A 23,667-nucleotide genomic window follows, 5' to 3' on the forward strand; every position below is an offset into this window, starting at 1 on the left:
CAAACAGACTCCAATTCGACAATGCGAATGCTGATTTTCCAGCAAACTAATTCAATTGCTGATAAGTCCAGCAATATGAACACCGATTACAGAGTTTTCAGCGAAAATGACAAAAACAAAACCGATTGCTGATTTTCCAGCTAACTAGATCAATTGCTGGAAAGTCCCGCAATTTGAAAATCGATTACTTATTTTTTAGCAAAACTGACAAGAACGCAACCGAATGCTGAAAAATCCATCAATTAGAAAACACATTGCTGGTTTCCATCAAAAATTTAGATTGCTGAACGTTTCCAGCATTTTTTTTTTGCTGGAAATCGAGGCAAAAATTTACTGTGTACAAACGCTATGTAGATGACTGCTTTCTAATTGCAGATGAAAGCAAAATCGAACTAGTCCTAAGCGAATTTAATCAGCACCTTGAAAAACTAAAAAACCTACATAAAAACTCACAATGGATTTTGAATCTATATTTAATAAATATTCTTCATTTAAATTATCAAATTTTAAGATCTTGCCTAGATATTATAGTTTCAGAGATACCTACAACTTCATTTGTGCTACAACGCTTTAAAAAAATAACGATTTGACTTATACTTTCAGAAATATCTGAGATATAATTTGATTTAAAGCTTCTTCCAGATTTCGAAATTCCCGCATTTTGCGGAGTTATGAAAAATTAACAGAAAGAGAACTTCTATATTTTTCAGAAGTCATAATTTTAATCGGTGTTCGGGAAAGTTGATCATGTAATTAGAACCTGTATGCATTTATTTTTAAAATCGGTGTAATTTTGCCAAACAAGTGCCCAAATTTGTTAGAAGAATACCTGTTTTCAAATGTTTCGGTTCTAATGGACAAGCATAATTCGTAGTATGTTATCGATCCGTACAATCAAGCGTTGCTTAGGGTCTTTCTTTTCTCGTTCGAACATGAATAAACAATCGCTCCTGGTGTCATTAAACATTTATTCAAACTTATATAAGTGATTTCCAAATAAGAACATGGAAAAGTAGTTTTATGTTTCCATGTGTTGATAAAAATTACAATTGGTAATGACATTTCATCCTGAATTATAATATTCTTTCTCGAATTTTTAGGTTCATTGAATACATAGTCTTAGTATATTATGGAAAAATTATTGATAAGGTACAACTCCCTCGTTTGAGTAGAAATTTCACGGAAGCTTACATTGGGGAAAAACTTGATGGATAACTATGAATGTTAAAGTGTTCGATGATGAAACCGGATTGAAAAAAACGACGTTGTTTTCAATGTTTTGTCCAAACAAGGGTGCACCCCAAGGAACAAACAGATTCGTTGCGGTCCATGGTATAGGAACCAAGGACAAAGTAAGTGACGACAGAAACCTGGGATAACGACAGATAAAAGAGTGGCAACATGGCGACCGTCAAAAGATAGGCACAAGATTATTCAGTGAAACTCAAGTTTTCCCAAAATGATGGGAGGCACGGAATCGAAATCCAAAAAGCTGAAGATAGCCGTGAACTGCACTCCAAGTGTAATGATCGCGTTTCGCTCATTATTTTATCGACGACATTGGTTGGTTAATATCTACATTTAAAGTAGTAGTACTTTAATAATAAAATAAGAGCGAATAGAAAAAATATGATTACTATTATCAAGCATGAGGTTTACTTTCTTCTCGTCTACATGCCTTAATACTGCCCATCACGAGTCCTTTGGGGACGATGGCCAGTTAAATTTAGCCACAAGCCATGCTGAAATGGCTAGCAATATAATAGAAAGACCGTATCGGAGTTCTGACAGAAGATAAGTGAGTTAGCGGCAAAGCTAGCAGCAGTGACCAGTGCGTATCTGGCACAGATTTCGAAACTGAATCTTTCGACGAAACCACAAACGTTAGATTTGGGTTTGGCTTTGTAAGTAGCTAAGCCATTCGATGGCTCTGCGAGAACAGCCTAATGATCATTTAGATCATAATGATTATCGCCCATCCACTTTCTAACAGAGACCCATGTTGATAACGAACAAAATTTTGAATAAAATAATAAACCATCTTCATCACAACCATAGAAAAAGAATCATAAAATAAGAATCTACAAGAATACCGTTCGGTTCAAAAAACGCTCCGACTGGTTTCCAACGGGCTACCGATAATATACACTCAGAAAAATACTATTATACATGCCATAAGATTCTCTTATGAAGTGGCGCCATAAGAAAAATCAATGAAATTCATAAGATTATCTTATGACGCGAATGAACTCTGCAGATGAACACCTGCTTCAATGAGAGGTTGGGACTTTTCATAAGAGGGTCTTATAAAAACAGGAAATGTCACGTTCGATGAAAATAATTCAAAACAATTGATGTTAAAAATTTATTTTATTGTTCGGCTAATTGGCTCGGAATTACATTCATTATGGTCACCATCAGCAACACATCCATACCCGGTTCCAAAGAATTTGTTCGGCCGCATACGGTGTTTTGACCTTCGATTTTTTTCCCGGTCAACGTGCTGAAAAGTAAACAAAAAACATAGAGTTTACCTTTAAAAATATGTTTAACGATTACAAAAATAAACTTCAATTCAAACTTACCATTTAAAAGAATAAAACTAATTACTCCACTACTTCGTTTGACGACTGAAAAATTACTGATGGAATGAATGTGTTCATAATTTTTCCACAATGCCGTTTCTTCTATTTTCCATAAGAACTTCGTATGAAAATTGAAAGAATTTCATAAGACTCTTATGAAAACTTAGTTTGGACGCAAAAAAGGGGTTCATAAGACGTATCTTATGAAAATTATAATAAGATTTGGCCTGAGTGTATGAGTCAGTTAACAAATCATACTCTGTAACAGAAAATTGAAAAAGAGAGAATAGTAAAAACAATAGTTTCATGAATTACACATATACACTTAGAAGTAACAAAAAACAAAATTTGAACACCGAAGAAATTCCAGACGGTCAGGAGCTCTTCGAAATTCACCTCACTCCCGAAGACAGGGAAGCAAACGAAATACAAAACAAAACAAAATATTTGAACAAGCCGGAAGAGACAGTTTCTCAAAGCATGGAAGAATTTGAGAAAAATTGCAAGGCGGCATCCAAGAAATGCACAAAAGCTACTGTGCAGAACCTGATGGGAGGCATTTAATCAAAAGTACGATCATTCTTCAGAACATAATTTTTTTAATTATGTTAACCATGATATTATTTCTTATCATACTGGTCCTCAATAAACCGGAAAGGAAAAAATTAAAATAGTTAGCTTTCATTTAATTGTTATTCACAGAAAGATGTTGCTAAAGGATCCGATTTTCTCGTCCTCAAAACAATACTTTACATCGTTCGTGCAAGATAGCTTCACCATGAAGTCACAAACTGACGCCATCTATACTGATCTGTCGGCTGCTTTCGATAAAGTAAACCACGATATTGCTATTGCTAAACTTAAACGCTTAGGATTCTGTGGATCCCTACTGGACTGGTTTCGAAGCTATTTAACGGGACGAAAGTTATCAGTGCAAACTGGAAATTACTTTTTAAGACAATTTTCTGCTTGTTCAGGTGTGCCCCAGGGAAGCCACTTGGGAATGATAATTTTTGTCATCTATTTTAACGATTTTAACGAACCCTCTTCACGCAGAGTACATTCTTGGGAACGAAACCATCGCCCGGGTGGACCACATCAACGATTTGGGCGTTATCCTAGACCATCGGCTGGAGTTTAAGACTCATACGAATTACAAGGCGACGATAAAGCGTCTAGAAGTCTTGGCTTCTTATTTCGCGTAACAAAGGAGTTTAAAGATGTGTACTGCCTAAAAAGTCTGTATTGCAGCATAGTTCGCTCAACGCTTGAATATACATCTTTAGTTTGGTGCCCATTTTACCAGAACGGAGCTGAACGAATAGAGGCTATCCAGCGGCGTTTCATACGGTATGCCCTGCGACACTTGAACTGGTTAGATCCGTTTCGTTTACCCAGTTACGAAAACCGTTTCCGCCTAATTGATTTAGACACGCTTCAAATTTGTCGTAACGCTGCACGTGCTCTAGTCGTAGCGGATCTCTTTGCGTCGAGGATTGACTCTCCCATGCTGCTGGAGGCTATTCCTCTCAGTGTGCGACCCCGAGGATTAAGGAACCAAAATCTACAGCTCTATGTTCCCATCCGGCTGAATAACTACGGAGCCAACAGCGCTCTTATTGGAATTTTGAGAACTTTCAACCGCTTCGCCGAGTACTTCGATTTCGACGTTTCAAGGGCTACCGCTAACGCCCTTCAAGTTTTCTTAGCTGGCATTCTCGAGCCAATTGGCGGAAATTCCAGAGCCGTACAACCCAGAACGCTAAAAGTGGCCTGTGACGCAGCTGTAGAAGAAAGAAATTTTAAAAATCAAACTGGATTCGATCGAGTTTCCCAAAAACTTAAATAACACCCTGTTTCCTTTAAGATTTATGAGAACCGAAGTTCCTCCTTACCAGTAAAATTTCAGTTACTATATTTACATGGATGTCCGACTCACGACATAACCAGATGAACAGTATTGCTCCAATTAACTCGATCTATGGCAACCGGACAAATTGGCCGATTGCCTACACCGGTTGATGGTCCGGATCTGGGACACAGAAAAGCTACCGGAGGAGTGGAAGGAAGGGGTCATATGCCCCATCTACAAGAAGGGCGACAAATTGGACTGTGAGAACTACCGAACGATCACTGTCCTCAATGCCGCCTACAAAGTGCTGAATCATACTCCACCGCCTAACGCCACAAGCAAAAAGTTTCGTGAGAAGTCTTCAGGCAGGCTTGAAGGAGAGACGGTCTACGACGGACCAGATCTTCACATTACGGCAAATCCTCCAAAAATGCCGTGAACACCAAGTCCCTACGCACCATCCGTAATGGTCTTTAAGGCAAATGTATTAAAAACAATAAATTTTCACACGTTAAAAAACATCCGCTTCGAAACATTTGGTCCTTCGAGCCGGATCGGAACTGGTGAAGAAGCGTTTCGCGTGGCTGACAACGCGAACCGAGCGTGTCACGTGGCTCGAACAACGTGACATTCGCGATTTACCCGCCGTCGTTGGAGAGAACCACGTCGCGGTGCGAAAGTTTAGTTACGGTTTTCGTCGCGGTCGCCGATTAGTAGACGTGTGATATCGTGCGCCGGCGAATTCTTGCGTGTTCTACTGCGGCGAATATAGGACACATTCGTGAGTGATTGGAAAGGAGTCTGCGGTTACGGAGATGCTACCTCGCACTCCCAACCAGAAAATGGAAAGGCCTGAAGAAATTTCGAAGCTCAACATCCGACGTGGCCGGGTCAAGGCAAAGGTGACCCGATTACTGAATATTCTGGAATCGGATGAAGGAACACTTTCCTTGCCAGCTCTGAGGGTTCATGCCAGAAACCTTCAAGCCATGTATAATGAATACAACGAGATTCATAATTCCATTATTGAAGCCGTACCCGAAGATGCCGAAGCACAGGAGGAGAAATTTATTGAGTTTGAAGAAGCCTACAACGAGGCCTCAATAAAGATCGAGATCCTGATGGATGTGCTGCAAAGGGACAATCAGCGAGCCCCAGCCCACGCCGTTGCCGCACCAATGCCAGGTCAAGTGATAGTTAACACACAAGCCTACCGTGCGCCGTTACCCACATTCGATGGTCGCTATGAAGCATGGCCACGCTTCAAGGCCATGTTTAAGGACCTTATAGAGCGAACTAATGATTCAGATGCGGTTAAGCTATACCATCTGGAAAATTCGCTCAAGGGTGAAGCTGCAGGGGTAATAGACATTGAGACGCTACAAAACAACCATTACGAACGAGCGTGGGAGATATTGGAGCAACGATTTGGAAACAAGCGTCTCATATTGGAAAGTCACATTCTGGGACTCCTGAACATGACGAAGGTTCAAAGGAAAAGTTCCAAAGAGCTGCGGAATCTGGTGGACGAGTGTACTCGACACATTGACAACCTAGTCAAGCTAGACCAACCTCTGACTGGTATGTCACAAATGTTCGTGGTGACATTGCTGACACGTGCACTGGATGATCAAACCCGTGAGTTGTGGGAAGCCTCATTTGATCAAACGGAGCTACCACAATATGATGACATGATCGAGTTCCTGAGACAGCGAGTTGTGATATTGGAGCGCTGCGAGACCGCCACAACAGTTGGAACGTCCAAGACTTCAAAGTTTGCATCGTTCAAAGGAGGAGCCTCGAAATCATCGCATGCAGCAATAGCAGCATCGGAAGATGCATGCGACTTCTGTAACGGCCAGCATAAAAACGACAAATGCCCAATATTCGTAGGAATGAATGTTCAGAAGCGGCGAAGAAAGCTCAGAGAGATGAAGCTCTGCTGCAACTGTGTTCCAGAAGGCCAGAAGGCGCAAATGTTAGTGAAAGAGGAATTTGATTATATCCGAGACAAACCGACCGTATCAAGAGCGTTTAAATCCAAGCCGAGTTTACAGGACGTCAGATTTCACATCGGAGACACTGTGTTTGAGTTCCCCCAGGAGAAATTACTGTTGACTAAAGAGCAATTAAGCCAAGAGGGAATATTGGCGTGTAAGCTCATATTTCCGGGTTATATTATCCGCAGTATCCGGTACTTCGCGTATTCAGATTACGTTAGTATCTGCAGAAGCTCAGGCAAAATAGGAAGGAAAAATAGAAAACCTTCGGCTGACAAGAGCAGTCTAAAACCTACCGGTCTAGCGCAAGCTAGTCCGCAGGAGGAAATCTCAGAAGAACAAACTGTCTCAGAGGCCCTAGAACAGAGGTTAGTCTTGACTGCTCAGCCAGTCAGATCGGCAACCGAAGAAACCCTAAGCACAAAAACCAAATCGTCAACACCTCCTACAAACCCTCGCCTCCAAAAGGACTATTCCACCGGCTCAAGCAGTCTTGAGTTAGCGTCTACGACAGATTGTAGGGAAGTACTTTTACCAACTATGTCAGATCCAGTTCCGCGTGCCTCTACTTCGTCTTCGACTCCCCCGGGTCGAGGCCATGCCTCTCAGGGAAACCAAGAAGTCGCGCCATTGCCTGGGCAGCTTCCCGCGTCACTGGAGGCAAATAGGGCCAGCGGCGTACGACGGGCATATGATGCAGTGGCAGCGAAAAATGAACTGCAAGCGAATTCATCCATTTACTGGATGGATGATCTTAGAAGTCACTTCCTATCAGGCCCAACCGTGTATCGACAACTGATTTTCAAGACCTCTCGTCTGGTCACTAGACTCGCTGGAGATGACCGGATGCTTTGGATGCCTATGTTGATCAATGTAATATGCCAGTCCAGAATGCTGGCTATTATGGAAAATAGTAGGGTCGCCCTCCAAGTTTTGATGGTAGCGGAGATGACTGGACTTTATCAGAATGAGAGGATGGCAGACCCTGATACTGCGGATGGGATTTTGCACGCTGCTTGCGTTGCCGTGTTGAGGAACCCGGACATGATTGCATGCTGTGACCTTACACAAGGTACTCCACTGAGACCAGATAATGCAAGAGGTTCCGAAGCCGCTGACGTTGCCCTCATAGACCCGGCTAATGCTGAAGCAGTTTTCAACGAAGTTATGGTAAGGATTAGGGCTGATCCTGACTCACGTCCGTATGTGACCCCGGTAGCCGCGTATGCTTGCGCGGTCACAGCGGTCGCCAAAAAGGGCATAGTAACAACACAATGCCTAGAGAGGATCATGGAAGGAGTCTGCACCGACCTGGGTCGACAGATATCCCTCTCTGTTGACCTAATTCGAAGATACCATGACAGATTCCCGATTACATTCACGGACGAGAATGTGGCAGAGCGCTTCAGAACCATCGAACAGATTATCCCTGAAGAGAATATGAGACTCAGGATCATCGTCAGGCAGGCGGCCCTAGCTGGTTTAACGTGTATTACACTAATTAAGAGGGCTCTCGATTTGGTTCCAAACTTCCCTTGGGGAAGAGTAATGGGCTTGTTCCCCGGAGAAGCCCGCATTGCAATGAACGCATTCCGTCTCATAGACAGAAACCCTTATTATGGGTTTGTCCATTCGTTAGAGGGGATTGCCGCTAACAAATACCGGAATCTTGCATGGGTCTCACGAGAGGCTCTAGTTAGATACCAAGGGGAGTCCGACCTACGAGCGTACATGGGTCTCCCTCGGACATGCCAGTATCCGGAGAGGGTTCAAGCCATCTTTGACGCTAAGGCCCACCTTAGACGGCGTGCAGAAGACGGAGTGTGGAGGCGAAGGATGAACCACGAGCTCGCGCGACTCTACGGCGAACCCAGTATCCAGAAGGTGGTGAAGGCTGGACTAGGCTGGACAAGTTCAGCTGCACTGCATTGCCATCCTTCCCAGCCGAAAGAGGGCTTTCAAGACAAGAGGAAAGGCGAGGTATAGTCTCGTCTCGAATCGGGTCAAGAGGGCTGAGTGAAAGAGAGTATCAAGTCACGAGTCTCACGAGTCAGTATGGTCTCCCATCACGGGAATGACGGCCAGTGGCCCCAAATGGACTTTATATTGTATGGGTACATAGTATCATGAGTCATCATTTGCATCCATGGAACTAGAGTTTAAATGGGGGGTGGGTACCCGGAGGTTCGCCGTTCCTTGGGATACAATCCGTAAACCGGGATTTACCACCTGTAGCTACCAACTAAAAAAAAAAGTCGTCCAGATGTTTAGTATACGCTTTCTGTTGACTCTATTCGTGAAGAACGTTCCAAAAGTGTAATTACATAACTCAGAATTCATAAAATGTAAGTTACCACCGTATCAACCGAACCCAGGTGAAACCACACGACAGCAGCCAATCAGCAACGCACCGGTACCCAGTAGCACATTTTATGCTGGCTGACACTAGCGGCTCGTTTAGACACCAACATTCATTGATGACGACATTTTTTAGTTGAAAGCCAAATTGTTATTTGCGCTGTCCTGAGCCTCCAAGAAAGGACTTCGAGGACTGGACCCAGCTTCATCATCGCCAAGACGATCGACTTGGGTCCCGAAAGGTAGTCGAAGAAGCACACTGGAAACTTGGCACCGACCCGGAAAAACAAATAGTACCAAGAAGGATCTAAGCGATGTCTCGCAGTACGTTATCGTACTCCCTGTTTTTTTTTTGAGTATAAATTAAAAACGAAAGAAATAATTTCAAGGAGAGGAAGGGAACCCTGTTCCCAGGTGAACGTGTGTTTTGTTGATAGTTTTTTAAATTTCGGTTTTGAGGTGTTAGATATAGGAGTGCAAAGAAGGAACAGCAAGAGAGCAACAATGGAGATTTCCTCCTCCGTTCAGTTGCTTGGGAAAAGAGAACATCAGGCAAGCGAGGCGCGATCGGATGCGTTTTTTTCTCTTTCTCTCCCCGTTTGCTTAATGCGTTAGAACGTTTTCGCTCGTTATGTCGTTCTTGCTCTTATCGTTTTTAACGCGTGGTAAAATTCGGTGAGTTGTACCGGTGCCAAATGCATTGTACGTGTATGACAATGCCACGTTAAGACGTTTTGCTCTTCTCATTTTAAGCGCGCGATTAAATTGTGCATTGTACGTGTATGACAATGCCACGTTGGACGTTTTTCTCTTCTCGTTTCAAGCGCGCGTTAAAATTCGGTGTGTTGCACATGTGCCAAGTGCATTGTACGTGTATGACAGTGCCACGTTAGGACGCTTTGCTCTTTTCGTCTTATGTGCGCGGTAAAATTCGGTGAGTTACACCGGTGCGAAGTACATTGCACGTGTATGACAATGCCAAGTTAGGACGTTTTGCTCTTCTCGTTTTAAGCGCGCGACAATTTCGGTGAGTTGCACATGTGCCAAGAGCATTGTAAGTGTATAAAAATGCCACGTTAGGACGTATTCGCTCTAAATAAAAACGTAATGTACTCGATTGTGTGCGACCCGACGATCATTAAATATTTAACATTGCTTTGACCACATCCCTTCCCAAAGGGAATCCAGATCTTATTTACCTTCCCCACTAACAAACCACCCTTCCTGAGACGACCGTGAAGATTTAGAGGTGTATTCGGTCTCTAGTAGCAGCGGAAGTCGAACTAACAATCCTTCCCTGTCCCCGATGAACCGTAAGGACGTGGCTGGCGCCGTTATTGATCATATATGATTAGGAACCATCGAAACGTGTACACAGAGAATGGTAAGCTAATCCCAAGACCCATTTATTTGGATCTATGTACAATTTTGATGGTTCTCGTCAATCACGGAGTAGCAACTACTGAAATGTACGGTTTATCTAAGCTCTGAGCTCTAAAAACGAAAGAAATAATTTTAAGTAAAAATAAAAAATCTCTAAATGCGAATCGCATATTAACAACACAGCAGCAAGCCCGGACCAACCGTAAATGACCTGCTAAAATATCACAAAGTGACTTACCAACTCAAAGTAAAAACAAACTAAAAATCTTTAAAACATAATTGAAAACCTATAATCGCGAATTGCATACTAATAGCAATTTCGAAGATCGAGATAAAATCCCTCAAGTTGTTAGGGATTTACCTGATTTTAATGGAAATCCAAGAGATTGAAGCTCATTGATGTTTGAACTATTTGACGATTTGAGGGATACATTTCAGTATCATCTGTTAATAAAAACCATCCGTAGAAAATAAAAGGTGAGGCCAATAATACGCTCATCACCACTTCCACACAATGGGAAAATATTAAAGAGGTTTTAAAACTTTATCACGCTGATAAGCAGCACCTTATGACCTCCGACAATTAGCCTAAATCATTGAGCATGGACAAAACGGAAAGCATCGAGAACTACTACTCGATAGTAAAGCTATATATAGCCAAATAGCATTGGTCACTTTTATATGGGGGCTTGGAGTTCCACCCTCCAGGTTTTGTTAAAATGTTAGACCGCAAAGCTTAGCACAGCCCGCTGGCCAGTAGCTCAACGCCGAAGCGCAAGTGACTCCATGAAAGTTCATGAAAATTTAGTCTTGCCATTGACTATAGAAAATTAAACCAAAAAACGCTACCTGATAAATATCCGATGCCGGATAATGTTCAACATTCTTGACCAACTTGGAGGGAATAAATATTTTACAACACTGGACTTAGCTTCTGGTGTTCATCAAATTAAGATGAACCTAAGACATCGAAAAAACTGCCTTTCCGATCAACTATGGCAAATACGAGTTCCTTCGTATACCATTTGGCCTGAAAAATGCTCCTGCGATCTTTCAGAAAGCAATGAATGATGTCCTTCGAGAGGAAATTGGAAAACGTTGTTATGTCTATATTGACGACGTAAATGTGTTTGGGAAAAATTTCAGAAGAACGCAACAAAAACTTGAAAGTCGTCTTACTAATTCTTAAAAATGTCAAACTCAAAGTCATATGTGACAAATCCGAATTTTTGCATAGTTCCATTGAATTTTTAGGATATGTTATTGCCGACAATGGAATCAAACCGAACGAGAAAAAAATGGAAGTCATTAAAATCTTTGCAGAACCTAAAGATCTCAAACAACTAAGGGGATTCTTAGGCATAGTAGGATGTTACAGGAGATTCGTGAAAAATTTTGCTAAGGTAGCAAAACCTTTAACAAACCTTTTAAGAGGTGAGAGGAATTCAAATAGTTCTAAGAAAAAAAATACGATAAATCAACAAGAAAGGGATTGTTTCGAACCCATTAGAACGACACTTACTGGAAGTCACGTTTTAATTTATCCAGACTTCAAAAAGCCCTTTTTAATAACTACGGTTGCATCAAAATTCGCTATTGGTACCGTGTTGAGTCAAGGTGAAATGGGTAAAGACAAACCAATTCATTTTACTCCAAGAACTTTGAACAGAACTGTAGAGAACTATTCGACAACGGAGAAAGAATTGCTTGCCATTTACTGGGCTCTTAAAGTGTTTAGGAATTACATTTATGGTTGTCACGGACCATCAACCATTGACATGTTCACTGTCTCCTAGAAACACTAATGTAAAATTAAAGAATTGGAAATCGTATTAAGAAGAGCACGACTATGAAATCGTGTATAAACCTGGAAAAAGCAATGTGGTAGCAGACGCCTTAAGTCGCATACAAATCCATTCGCTCACGCCAACGCAACATTCCGCAGAGGACGATGATCCCAATTACATTTTATCAACAGAAGCTCCTCTTAACGCATTTAGAAACCAAATAATCATCGAAAAGTGAACGATAAACCATACCCAATAATCAATCACACATCCTTTTCCAGGAATACGACGGACTGTCATTAAGAGAATTAGCTTAACTGACCAAACTTTGGCAATATTACTTAAGGAATTTTTTGATCCTACAAAATTCAACGGTTTGCACACCTCCAAGGAGATTTTGGGTAAGCTTCAAGAGGTTTACAAACAGTTTTTCTGTTTGTAAAATTCGCTTTACACAAAAAATCTTGAAAGATGTCTCAGACCCAGAGGAACAACAAAGAATCATCCGAGAAACTCATTTGAGAGCTCATCGCGTGGTTCTATCTTCCGAAAAATACCCAAACTATCCAAACATTCATCCGAGTCTGTAACGAGTCAAAGTACGATCGACACCCTCTTGATTTACCCATTCAGGAAACGCCCATTCCAAGATATCCTTTCCGAATTAGTGGACGACACTTACTTCCCATGGAGCACTGGAAAAACTATCAATGCACATACGGGTTTATGAATCGTTAAGAGGCTAAGTAATAGAAATTCCTTACTGCGCAATATTCAACTAAAATATTGTAGGTACCTTTCCTTTGATAGATGATGTGACCGGCGTTGTTGTTCCGGTTAGAGGTGTACCGGGTCTTAGCGTTAGAACCCTAGCTCTGCGACGTAGTTCCACTTCCCCGTGGTGCAGAGTGCAAACGTGTCTACAGACTTGTCACCTGTAGATGTACGGCCAAGAGAACTACACGTCACACTTGGTACAGTCAGCTACCGACGGGCTGCGTGCCGAGGGTGACAAAACGTGGTGTGACTGGGCACCTTGGTACCAGTGCTCAGTTGCAAGAGGGAGGGTCGGAACGTGTATCGGGTAGTCGCGACCCCGATATGCGGGACGACCAAATGTTTGAGCGGGTTTCGATCGATCTGCCTTTTGGGGAGGTTCCTGGCCCCGACTCGCGGATACGATTGACTCACGACAGACAGAGGGGCCTTGTGCCGTAACATGTGGCGCCCAGCGGATGGGCCTCAGGTTGAGTCTTGATGAGAAATCTCGGAGAAATAGTAGGATGAGTGGTTATCTCCAGACCCGAGGAGAGGCGAGTTGTTCTCGTCTCGAATTGGGTCAAGAGACGTTTTGAACGAGGGCTCTCGAGACACGAGGAGAGGTGGGTATTGACGCCTCAATTCGTGTCAAGAGGAGGAATGTAAGAGGGCCTCGAGTCACGAGTAGCGGCGAACGGACTGCCAATCCGTGAGTCGTGAATCGTGACAAAGAGTGGATGATGATTGCTGGTGTAGCACGTATAAAAACGAGTATTTGCCGTGGAAAGCATTGCGCGAGTATGGTCTCCCATGTCGGGTATAGCCTTCGTTGCAGGTCCGCATGGGAATTATGGCCAGAGGCCCCAGGTGGATTTTTAGGGGTACATAGTATCATGAGTCGTCCAATTGCACCCATGGACCCAGAGTAGCAAACTGGGGGGAGGGACGCGGTGGCTCGCCGCGCCTTGGAATGCAATCCGTAAAAAGGATTTACCACCTGGGTTAACGACTAATAAAAAAAGAACCCAAGTGTACTTGTTGATGTACCTGATGATAAATATATTTTCCCCTTTTTTAGCTCCAAATAGCCATTGATATCCGAGGGTCAGAGCTAGAGCTTAGTGTCAATATTTACAGTTAGATCGAGCAACTGCAGAAATAACATTGAAACCTAGAAACGTTAGGAATATCAAGGTCCGAAAACATTCATGTGGGCCGAAAACGTTGATTTCTTTTTTTTTAATTTACTGTTGGTATCTTTAACTAATTGAACACACTTTTTCGAACGAAGAAATTAGAGGAATAGAATAGAAATCAGTGATAAGTCTTTCATTTGCCAAGTACAAATGAAACTAGAATCGAGTAGCGTCTATCGGTTGTATACTGTTTACCGGAATTCCATTTACCGGAAAACCATTTACCGGAATGCTTTTTACCGGAAATTCATTTACCGGAATGAACCGTTTACCGGAATGCTATTTACCGGAATGAACCATTTACCGGAATGCCATTTACCGGAATAAGAGTTTTTAATGACAAATCTATTATTGTATCCCGTTTACCCGTGAACTGAAGCCCAGAATGATTTTTGGTCAAGATTTGGGTACATTAATTGATATCATGATAACCAGTGATTTAGTATCCGACTCCTCACGCTGCGCGTTCGAACTTGAAAGACATATTGTCCTTCACGCTGTCGCGTGGCGGACGGGGCTAAGGGATCACCCCTAGCTTTCAGGCAGACCTATGAAGCCCCGACAGACCTAGACCAATGTAATAGGGCCGCCGCTTCCGACGGCGGGTCGGCGGCCACCTCGGATTTGGGAGCCTCGGCGGCTTTGTGCCGCCTCAGTCCCTTCATCCTCGTTGGTTGCGGCTTTGCCCCAAAAAATAATATTTCAAACCCCTTTTTTTGGAAAAAGTTCTTATTTTCGGATTCGATTGTATAAAAATATTCAATACTCTGGAAAATGGTCTTTCAGGCGAAATTTTCTATTGAAGAATGGTAAATTCTGGCGAAAATTTTAGGGAAACGGGGTACAACCCAAATTGTTAGGTATCAAAGAAATTCCGGTAAATGGTAGTTCTGGTAAATGGTTTTCCGGTAAATGGTATAGTCCGGTAAATGGTTTTCCGGTAAATGGTATAGTCCGGTAAATGGAATTCCGGTAAATAGTACATTCCGGTAAATGGTATTCCGGTAAATGGTACTTCCGGTAAATGGAATTCCGGTAAACAGTATACAACCGCGTCTATCGTAGTAATTGTAATGTGAATCTGGGCTTTTAAAGATTTAAATTTTAAACTCTAAACAGATATAAGTATAAGTATATACTTGACCACCATGTGGTTTTCTAACGGAATTTTTTGAATAGCTTACGTTAGGAATTAGTATTGGTTTTTGGTTGGCTTACGTTTCAACTTGAAAGTAAATTTGCGTACAGGAAGGAAGTTTTTGTTCAGTTCGATGCGAAATTAATATACCGTGCGAGACACAATGGCCACGCACTTTCAACTTTAATTATTATTTTCTCCGAAAATCAACAACGAAAATGTTCATGTTTCATATTTTCGGATACCTTTCACTACTGAAATAAATTTATTTTTCTTTTCGAGGTCAGGAACAAACAAAAGTTATGAAACATTTGAAAAGAAAAGTGTCGTTCAGTCGCGGAAAAAAATGACAATTTTATACACTTGATTAAGAAGGTTTCTATCCCCGCGCACGGAAAATCTTATAGTATATATCAGTCGTTCTTTTTATCTTCTTGGGATTTTCATCCAATAGGATGATTCATCCCTCGGTATCAGCCGTTCAACGAAGAGAAGTTCTTCGAGAAGGTAACAAAGGTTACAGTAGTTTAACAAACAGACTTCTTCATCAATATTTTACACCATATATTGGGTAATGGACTGAAAACGCCATTTTTAGAAGAAAAAAATCAGAAAAACTGATTATCTGATTGCAAATTGCTACGACGTGTTGGAAATTTGAGGTTCGATTACAATTCGTCTCTATTTAGTGTTGGTTGGACAATTTCCTCGTGTATTTCCAATGTGCCGCCACTTTTCAAACTGTTTGGATACCGTAATTGTTCGAACCTGAATGAAGTGCGCGGCCTTTGATACACCGATTTTTTTACAAATTCACGTTTTTTGTGACGTTGCAATGACAAATTTCCTGCTTTTACATTTGTCTCTCAAAGTACGTTAGTTTTACCACGTGTCAGTGATTTTCTTTTCAGAATCGCACAAAAAATTGTTTTTTTATGGCACAGAGACCATTCATCACCGCTGAATTGCGTGGCCATTGGTGCAGACACGGAAGCTGAACATTAATCATCAGCTCGTCCAAAACAATTTAGACTGCGTGTCAAATACCGCATTTTTATTCAAATATGTTTCGCTCTTTCAAAACTTAATCATCGCTGATCTAATCAGTTGATTAAGATTACTAATCATAATCTTGCTTTCCTCAAGTATTTTTGTGTTGCATTATTTTTTCAATTCTTAAATCTAAACTATATCGGACAAATATAATTTTAAAATAAAGTAAGTCAAATTTAAACCAGAGGGAAACTTTTGGTAAGCCGACGGTACTTTCAGAATAAACTATATAACTTACAACAAGCCACAACGAGACTTAATTGTAAGATGTGTAGACAATAAAAATAAACAAGCTCACCAAATAAGCTGGGACAACACTCAAAGAGAATGCAGAATTACTTAACGATGATACTAATCGTTGCGATGCCTTCATCAGGGCTGTTCACCATCGCTTCGATCATTCTACCGTGGACCGATTCAGGCTTGCCATCGGTCATCATTCCCTTCAGCGCGTCCAGATCTGTGAAAAAATGGTAAGACATATCTTACAGAAACAGTTCAATTATAATTTTTTTTAACAAAACGCCAACGTACTTTTCACTTCGACTTCGTTGTTGTACACAACCCGGCTCAGCCCGGGCGGGAAACGCCGAATGTTTTCCTTCGGAATCGATGCAAAGCTACCGATATCCAGCAGCAAGAAATTGCCCTCCTTGATGTCGAACAGTGCCCGGGACCAATCGGCTCCTTCATATCTCACGATAACGACTTCGCCCTCCTGGGTTGGCATGTACGGATTTGGATCCTTAGGGCCGATGCCGGTCAGCTGGTCCACAACCTGGCCGTACTGGTCCAGATCGTCTCCCGTAATCACCGAAATGATGTTCGATTCGAACACTTCGCTCGCGTCGACTATAAACAGGCGCTGGACCTTATCAAACTCGAGCTGCTTGGTTCGGATCGCCTCCTGGTGGCGGAAAAAAAGTAATGTTAATTTTATTAGAATTCGATTGAGTTTGGATGACCGGCGGAAGGTTTTTTATTTTTTGTAATTTTTCATAACCTTCGGATGATTGACATAATAGTCAAGTACTTAACATACAAAATTTCAGTTATGAACACGATAAATAGCATTAGACCCAAGTGACTACCCTGTGATAATCTAGGAGTTTTTTGTTTGATATTTTCTTATAGCTTTTTATTTCATTTTGGGTTTGCTTTGGATTCCGTCAGAATAAAAATAGGTACGACTTTCGATTTTCAAGTTATTCCATACGTAGCTGTGCGTTAGAACGAGCCCAATGTTTACATGCAGCTGTCATTATTAAATTTCTCAACTTGCAGCGTGAATCTGAAAGGTATCTCTGTTATTAATAAATCTTGATCTTCCCGCCGTTGGCATCAACATCTTGACTTTGAGACCGTTGACTTCACGATCACAGGGTTCAAGAATCAGTGTTAACACCACTGAGACAGCGAGAAATGGCACTGTAAAACTGAGAATGTTAGTAGTCGTGACAAAAGTTAATTAATCCTTACCCAGTTTGAAAAAAAAATTGTCAAGTTTAATATTTTTAAATATAATCTATTAGTAACATCCTGCTCTATTGAGTTGAAACTTATAAAGCTACAAAATCGTAGAATTCATCGTTAGACCTTGCTTGACTTACATCGAAGAACACCGGCTTGTAGGTGCTAGGATCGGCTATAGCCGAGCGCTTTTCGCGTTCCTTCTCTGCCTGCTCCTTTTCCTTATCCGCTTTTTCCTTCTCCTTTTGTTGGCGTTCCTTTTCTGCCCGCTGTTGAACTTCCTTGTCGCGCATCTCCATCAGCTGCATGTTCAAAGTCTCGGATTGCTTGGGGCGCCGCAACACCACTTCCCGGACATCACTGTCCGGTGAAGTATCGACTCTCATCAGCTCCAGATCGTCCGTGTGCTCCAGCGAGATGAGCATTTCCTTCATCGGCTTGGTCAACTGCCCAATCCCGACACCCTCCAGGGCTACCGGGAAGGTTAGAAGGGGGGCAAATTTGAGAGATTCATCGACAATACTGCGACATTCTTTCCAGGAGACGTCGCCCGAATTGCCAAACTCCAGATACTGGATGGTGATTTTCTCCTCACTTCCAGTGGCAAGAACCTGAAGAGATATGTAAGTTTTGAGTTATTTTTGAGGGATGAAACTGTCGAATAATGGTCACCTTTGACCGGAACAAAGCACACTCGAATGGGGCAAAAATGATATCGTCGATTTTGGGTTGCTGTTGAAGCGGGTCGGCATCTTGAGCCGCAATGTGAAGCTTGGTGTTCAGCTCGTAGTATTCGGATTTTCCGCCCTGTCCGTTGATGTGGTAGATGTACACGACACCCGACGGTAAGGTAGCAGTGATTTTCACCCGTGCACCTTCCGGTGGAAAGCGTCCGGATTTTAGGACCTTGCTTACAGCCGGTTTATTGGCCCCGACGGTAGATCTGGCAACCTTCAGCCGTTCTAGTTTGTTACTCAGCATGCTGACCTTGTTATCTTCCTTCGGAGAAACCACCGATTGGGGTTGCCCTTTTGGCGATTCTTTTTGATCATTTTTATTGGACCTTTTGTTGTCATTTTTATTTTTGTTTTCATTGTTTTTCTTATTGAAATGGCTATTGTTTTGCGCCGGTTCTTCGCTAGACCTGTTGGATTGATTCTTATAGTTTTGATTCTGTTGTTTGTTCTGTTTGTTATTTTGGTGCTGTTGCTTGTTTTTGTTGCGGTTTTGATCCTGGTGATTCTGATACCCTTGGTCGTTACCGTAATTGCTAGTAGCGTCGTTCGAATACGAATGGAGACTGGCTGTTTGGAACTCTTTGAATGCATTCGCTTCAGCCAACATACGTTTGTTGGAATAAGAAATGGGAACCAAGCGGCTGGAAAGAGATAAAAAAAAAAGCAAACATGAGCTAAACCACTCGCCAGGTACCCTGTTCATTACTCACGGCATACAAATAGCTTTGTGCCTGGGCCAGTCCGTCCGCTGGCAGATGGCATCGCAGTAGTAAGCGCCACATTGGCACTCAAAATTGGGCATTTTGGTGCAGTTCCAGCAACCAAGTGGGAATGCCGGCATTTGCGATTCCTGCGGAATGGAAAAGATTGTGGAACACTAGATTAGAATAAGGTTAGATTGGACAGGAATTCCTGGCAGATTGAACATAGTAAATAAAACCTAAACTTGATTTGGACACTATTGAAGTGTTGTGTAAACAAATACCTATTAATCACTTACCAGAGACATTTTTTGTGGAGACTCATTCTCTGATGAATTGGAAGCATAATTCCCGTTGTTGTTTGGACCATTGAACGGACGATTGTTTTGTCCACCTTTGTTTTGCCGGTGTTGATTCTGGCATATACAAAAAAGGGAGGAAAGAATCAAGTATTATTATTATTACTTTTTGCGATGTAGTATACTTTAAGTTCAAGTAGTTAAAAAAAGTATTCTTTTCTGTTCTACCGTGGATTCCGGAGGCAACGAGAAGCACGATTCTAGTGTTGGCTTCGGCTGAAATGGATGATTCCGGATCTGAAAGTTCGGCGTTGGTTGCTGAAAATTGGGCACGGTTTGAGGGATGTTGAAGGGGGGTCCCATTCTGAAAAATGGTGCCCATGGTGGGGCTTGTGGTCGATTATGAAATCGAAACTGATCATGTTGATTTAACATGAACAGAGGTTGACCTACTAATCCATCCTGAAAACATTCAATCCATTTGAAGGTCAAAGATGTAGTGTGATGAGCACTGTATGTGACTTATGTAAGTAACCTGATTTCTAGTAACGAACCAAAACTTACCGCATTCTTTTGACCACCCGGGTTGTTTTTGGTGTCTTTTTCACGATCGTGGCGTAATGCAAAATCAGCGGTAAAGAACACCGGATAATTTCGCATCTGTGCAATGGCATGACCAGCGCATCTGTAAAAATAGAAAACATTATTTAGATCCCCACCACTGTAAGCCGAACACGAATGTTGTCCAGTATTCAAATATCTGTTATGTTAACAGATATATCATAATTCAAAAAAATATCACGAAATAGGTCTGATTGTCTAGCCAAATGGAAAATAATGTAAATCAGGAACTTTAACATATACTAATTGCTACCTACTACACGATAAAAGCAATTATTCAAGAAGTGAAGTCAATTATCAAATTTCTACATACTTATAAGAAAAACCTCGCGAAAATGGTATCATGAATATTGTGAAACTGAAGCCAAGCTTCAAAACTAAACTATCCCCATTTTTGAAGCCTAATAACTTTTTTTATTTTAACTCGAATCGTTTAGCAGTCTTCGGGTAACATATTTGTCAATATTTCAGTTTTAAGAAAACCCGTTTTCAAAAGAAATCGGTCGAAGGAAACCAAAGTCATTGATGAAAAACTAGTTTTTCATGTTTTTCCCGAACAAAATGTCTCAAAATCTCATACAAACTTCAGGCTCGTTGAGCGACCCCTTCCCGTGATCCGATCTGGCCTAAATTTGACATGAGATCTTGCCTAGGCCTAGGATCAATTTTAGCCTGCAGCGGATAACATTTTACAGGTTTTAAATTTCCCATACTAATTTGGGACAGTCTAATGTACATAAATACATACATATATGTATTTAATGAATATAATTAAAGGAATTTGTTTTAGCGTATTAAAAAAACCAAAACGGTTTTGAAAAATTTTGTGTTTTGGAAACTTCGGATGAATAACGCAGTATCTCAAAACAAAAATGAGTAATGCAAAAAACATTCAAATTTGGTGTAGGACCACAAGTTTTAAACCACACTTCCTTATCGGACCAGTGGAAAGTGTGTGATAATCGGTTGAATGAGCACAAATTCGAGCCGACCTAATGGTCCCTAATCTTACGTCAAAACATCATTCCTGACTTGACTCGCTTGAATACTGTTTTTCTTTATGTTCTTTGCATAGTCACCGAATTTATCAATGTAGCTAGCTATTGAGCCGAAAATGGAAGTTAAATGCTTGAATATGCATTTTTTGCTGATCTAATATTAAAAAAAGGGCTTGAAAACTTACTCCGGTTCCTCGAATTGGATGAACACCATCTGGTGATTGTTGTCCGGCCGGTGCATGCCTTTCACGGCCCCAAACTGCCGGGCTATCTCTAAGATCATGTCATCCGGGAATTTGGGATCCCGGAGGATAATCATGACACGGCCCGGTTGAACATTGCCAGCTTGCTGCTGCTGTCCCGGTTTCGGACCCATTCCGCCACCACCTCCGGAAGATTGATTGCGAATCATTGCAGACAGAAAAACCGTATAGATTATTGGGTATCGACAGCACTTCCGATTGGTCCAGATTACACTGCACTGACGATTACACGAGATCAACGAACCGGGAAGTTCCAAACAGCAAGATTCAGAGTCTATGTCGAGACAACGGAGACAAACCACATGTATGGAGACTGCAGGAGGAGACCAAAGAAACTGGCTTCAAAATTTGAAAAATTTGTCTTTACACGCTTTTTTAAGAACAGCCAAGGCACGAATCGATTTTGTCCCGAATCTGCCCTATAGGAAATGGAACAGATTTTTGAGCCTATTTTTAAAAGCCTTTAAGATATAAGGTTTCCAGTTTTCTCCCGGACATATCCGTTCAATTTTATTTAAAAACCGGGCAATATCCGGATAAATTTGGTCAAAACCATGGAATTATTCAACAAAAATCAGAAAGGAAACAGGATACATACAAAGGATTGAAACAATGTATTACGAGTTTGAATGTAAAGAAAAAAATTTTAAACAAAGATTTATTCTTTGAACTAAAAAAAACTTTGAAACATGATATTAACTCGAAAAAGAATGCGTCACCCATACTTGGGTGACGGGAAGATGATCATGTTAAAACAACAATCGCCCATCTTTTGGCAGCTTATCAGAAAACGTTCAAGCGCATCGAAAATGTTGAGCTAATAATTTTTCGTGCTATTCACAATTGGTGATACGATATGAATAAGAAACACGCAAGTGCTTCGGTCAATGTTCCGAAAATCAATCAAAATATAGGCTCATTCGTCAGCTTTTCACATCCTGCTAATTTTGCTCCCGGTACCTCCAAGCAGCGCTGATTGTTTACTTTTCCGAAGACTTCCTTCACCTGTAATTCTGAAATCAGCCATGCTCAGAACATTCACCAGAACATGGAGCCATGAGCTAGGTGTACGGTTTGTGGAAATAAGCCTTTGCTTGATTTAAATTCGGCCAAAAAAAATTGATCGAATACGAACCAAACCAGAACTTATTCGAACTGATTTCTGTCGATTTCTGTCATTTCGGCCCGAGAGAAATTGGTCCGGAAAAACAGACAAAAGCCGAACAAAAATCGGACGGTTTTGAACTGACAAGCTTTCTTTTGACAGTAATCGGTCCGCTTTGACTGACTGACTGGACACTCGATCTCGTTGTTTTGCATCAAGGAATATTTAAAGGAGGTAGTGCCGAGGCAGCCTTGCTTTAGTATTAGTACCGCCTGTGACGTCATTGTTGCCAATATTCTGTAAATTTATATGGAAATTTTTCCTTTTTTATTAGCAATTACAAAAATTTGAAGATTTTTTCAACTTTGAAGCCACACAATTCTAGAAATATTATTGTTCTTCAAGACTGATACTAAAAAAGTTGAATGTAGTAGTTGTTTTGCTTTAATCCAGACGATTGAAGTTGCTGAGGTATCCTAACTCAAATTGACAAAACTTGATAATTAGTTCAAAATTTTGCTTATAAACGTTGAAATCAGTTAGGTTTGAATCGTTGATAAAATAAAATAACCAAAAATAGTATTTTTCGAATCCAACCACAATCTTTTATTTGAATTTAGTAAACCAAAGTTGCAATGGTTTTATTGGGGTTAATTGTTCTAAATTAGAAATTCATATGGTACACCATGTTAGATTCAAATCATGACGATGAGGTGCACTGCCATAAACTACCAATCAGACCTTTTGAAATGGGAAAATTATTATTTTTGCTCGTTTCACATAGAGCATGACTGTGCATTCAATAACAAATTCAAGAATAATACACACTGCAGTCTATTAAACACAAAAAAAAACCTCATAGCACAATCAACTAGTAACCTTACAACAGGCGATTTCGACGATACAATCTGGCTAAACCGATTAATCTTTATTACAGAGCATTTTTGGTCACAATTTTTCAAGTTCGCAAATCGCAATACCGACGGTAGGTGGCAAAATTAGCCAGAAAATAATCAGGTTTTTGTTCTTTGTGCCATGTCAATGTGATCAGATGGTTCTACTCTCTAATTTGATTGTTTCGGAAACTTTGCTTACAAATGGATTAAAATAAAATTAAAATAAAAAGGCGAATTTGTTCAAACGTTAAGGTAAAACACTTTTCTTAACTGGGAATAGATTTAGCTAAACAGGATTGAAATGTTTGTCGTATAAATGATGTGTGTATTGGCTCAAAAGTTCAGCTGCCCGAAAGTTTACAAGTGCTCGATATTTATTAAGCTCTTCTCATCCAATGTGGTGGAAAGAAGGTGATGAAGAAACACGCACACTAATACAGAACTCGTTATTCTAGATGCAAAATGT

The 23,667-nt window shown here is 41.1% G+C and overlaps 1 protein-coding gene across 2 annotated transcripts; it reads right to left on the bottom strand.

Annotated features, from left to right (window-relative positions):
• Window positions 1–948: 948 nt before the first annotated feature.
• Window positions 949–21,556, bottom strand: LOC129738297 (uncharacterized). Of its 2 annotated transcripts, XM_055729481.1 has the most exons (9): window positions 21,123–21,556; window positions 19,883–20,003; window positions 19,547–19,780; window positions 19,319–19,435; window positions 19,029–19,168; window positions 18,254–18,959; window positions 17,722–18,192; window positions 16,646–17,018; window positions 949–16,571 (listed from the first exon to the last, which is right to left on the bottom strand). In XM_055729481.1, exons 1-9 carry the CDS (start codon window positions 21,347–21,349, stop codon window positions 16,447–16,449), a joined length of 2,514 nt encoding a protein of 837 aa, XP_055585456.1. In that variant the 5' UTR covers window positions 21,350–21,556; the 3' UTR covers window positions 949–16,446. The 2 variants fall into 2 exon arrangements, with proteins under 2 accessions (XP_055585456.1, XP_055585461.1); XM_055729486.1 differs by lacking the exon at window positions 19,547–19,780 and having other exon boundaries at window positions 21,123–21,553.
• Between the last annotated feature and the right edge of the window lie 2,111 nt (window positions 21,557–23,667).

The sequence above is a fragment of the Uranotaenia lowii genome, chromosome 1, assembly GCF_029784155.1.
Source record: "Uranotaenia lowii strain MFRU-FL chromosome 1, ASM2978415v1, whole genome shotgun sequence".
In the NCBI taxonomy this organism is placed as follows: domain Eukaryota; kingdom Metazoa; phylum Arthropoda; class Insecta; order Diptera; family Culicidae; genus Uranotaenia; species Uranotaenia lowii.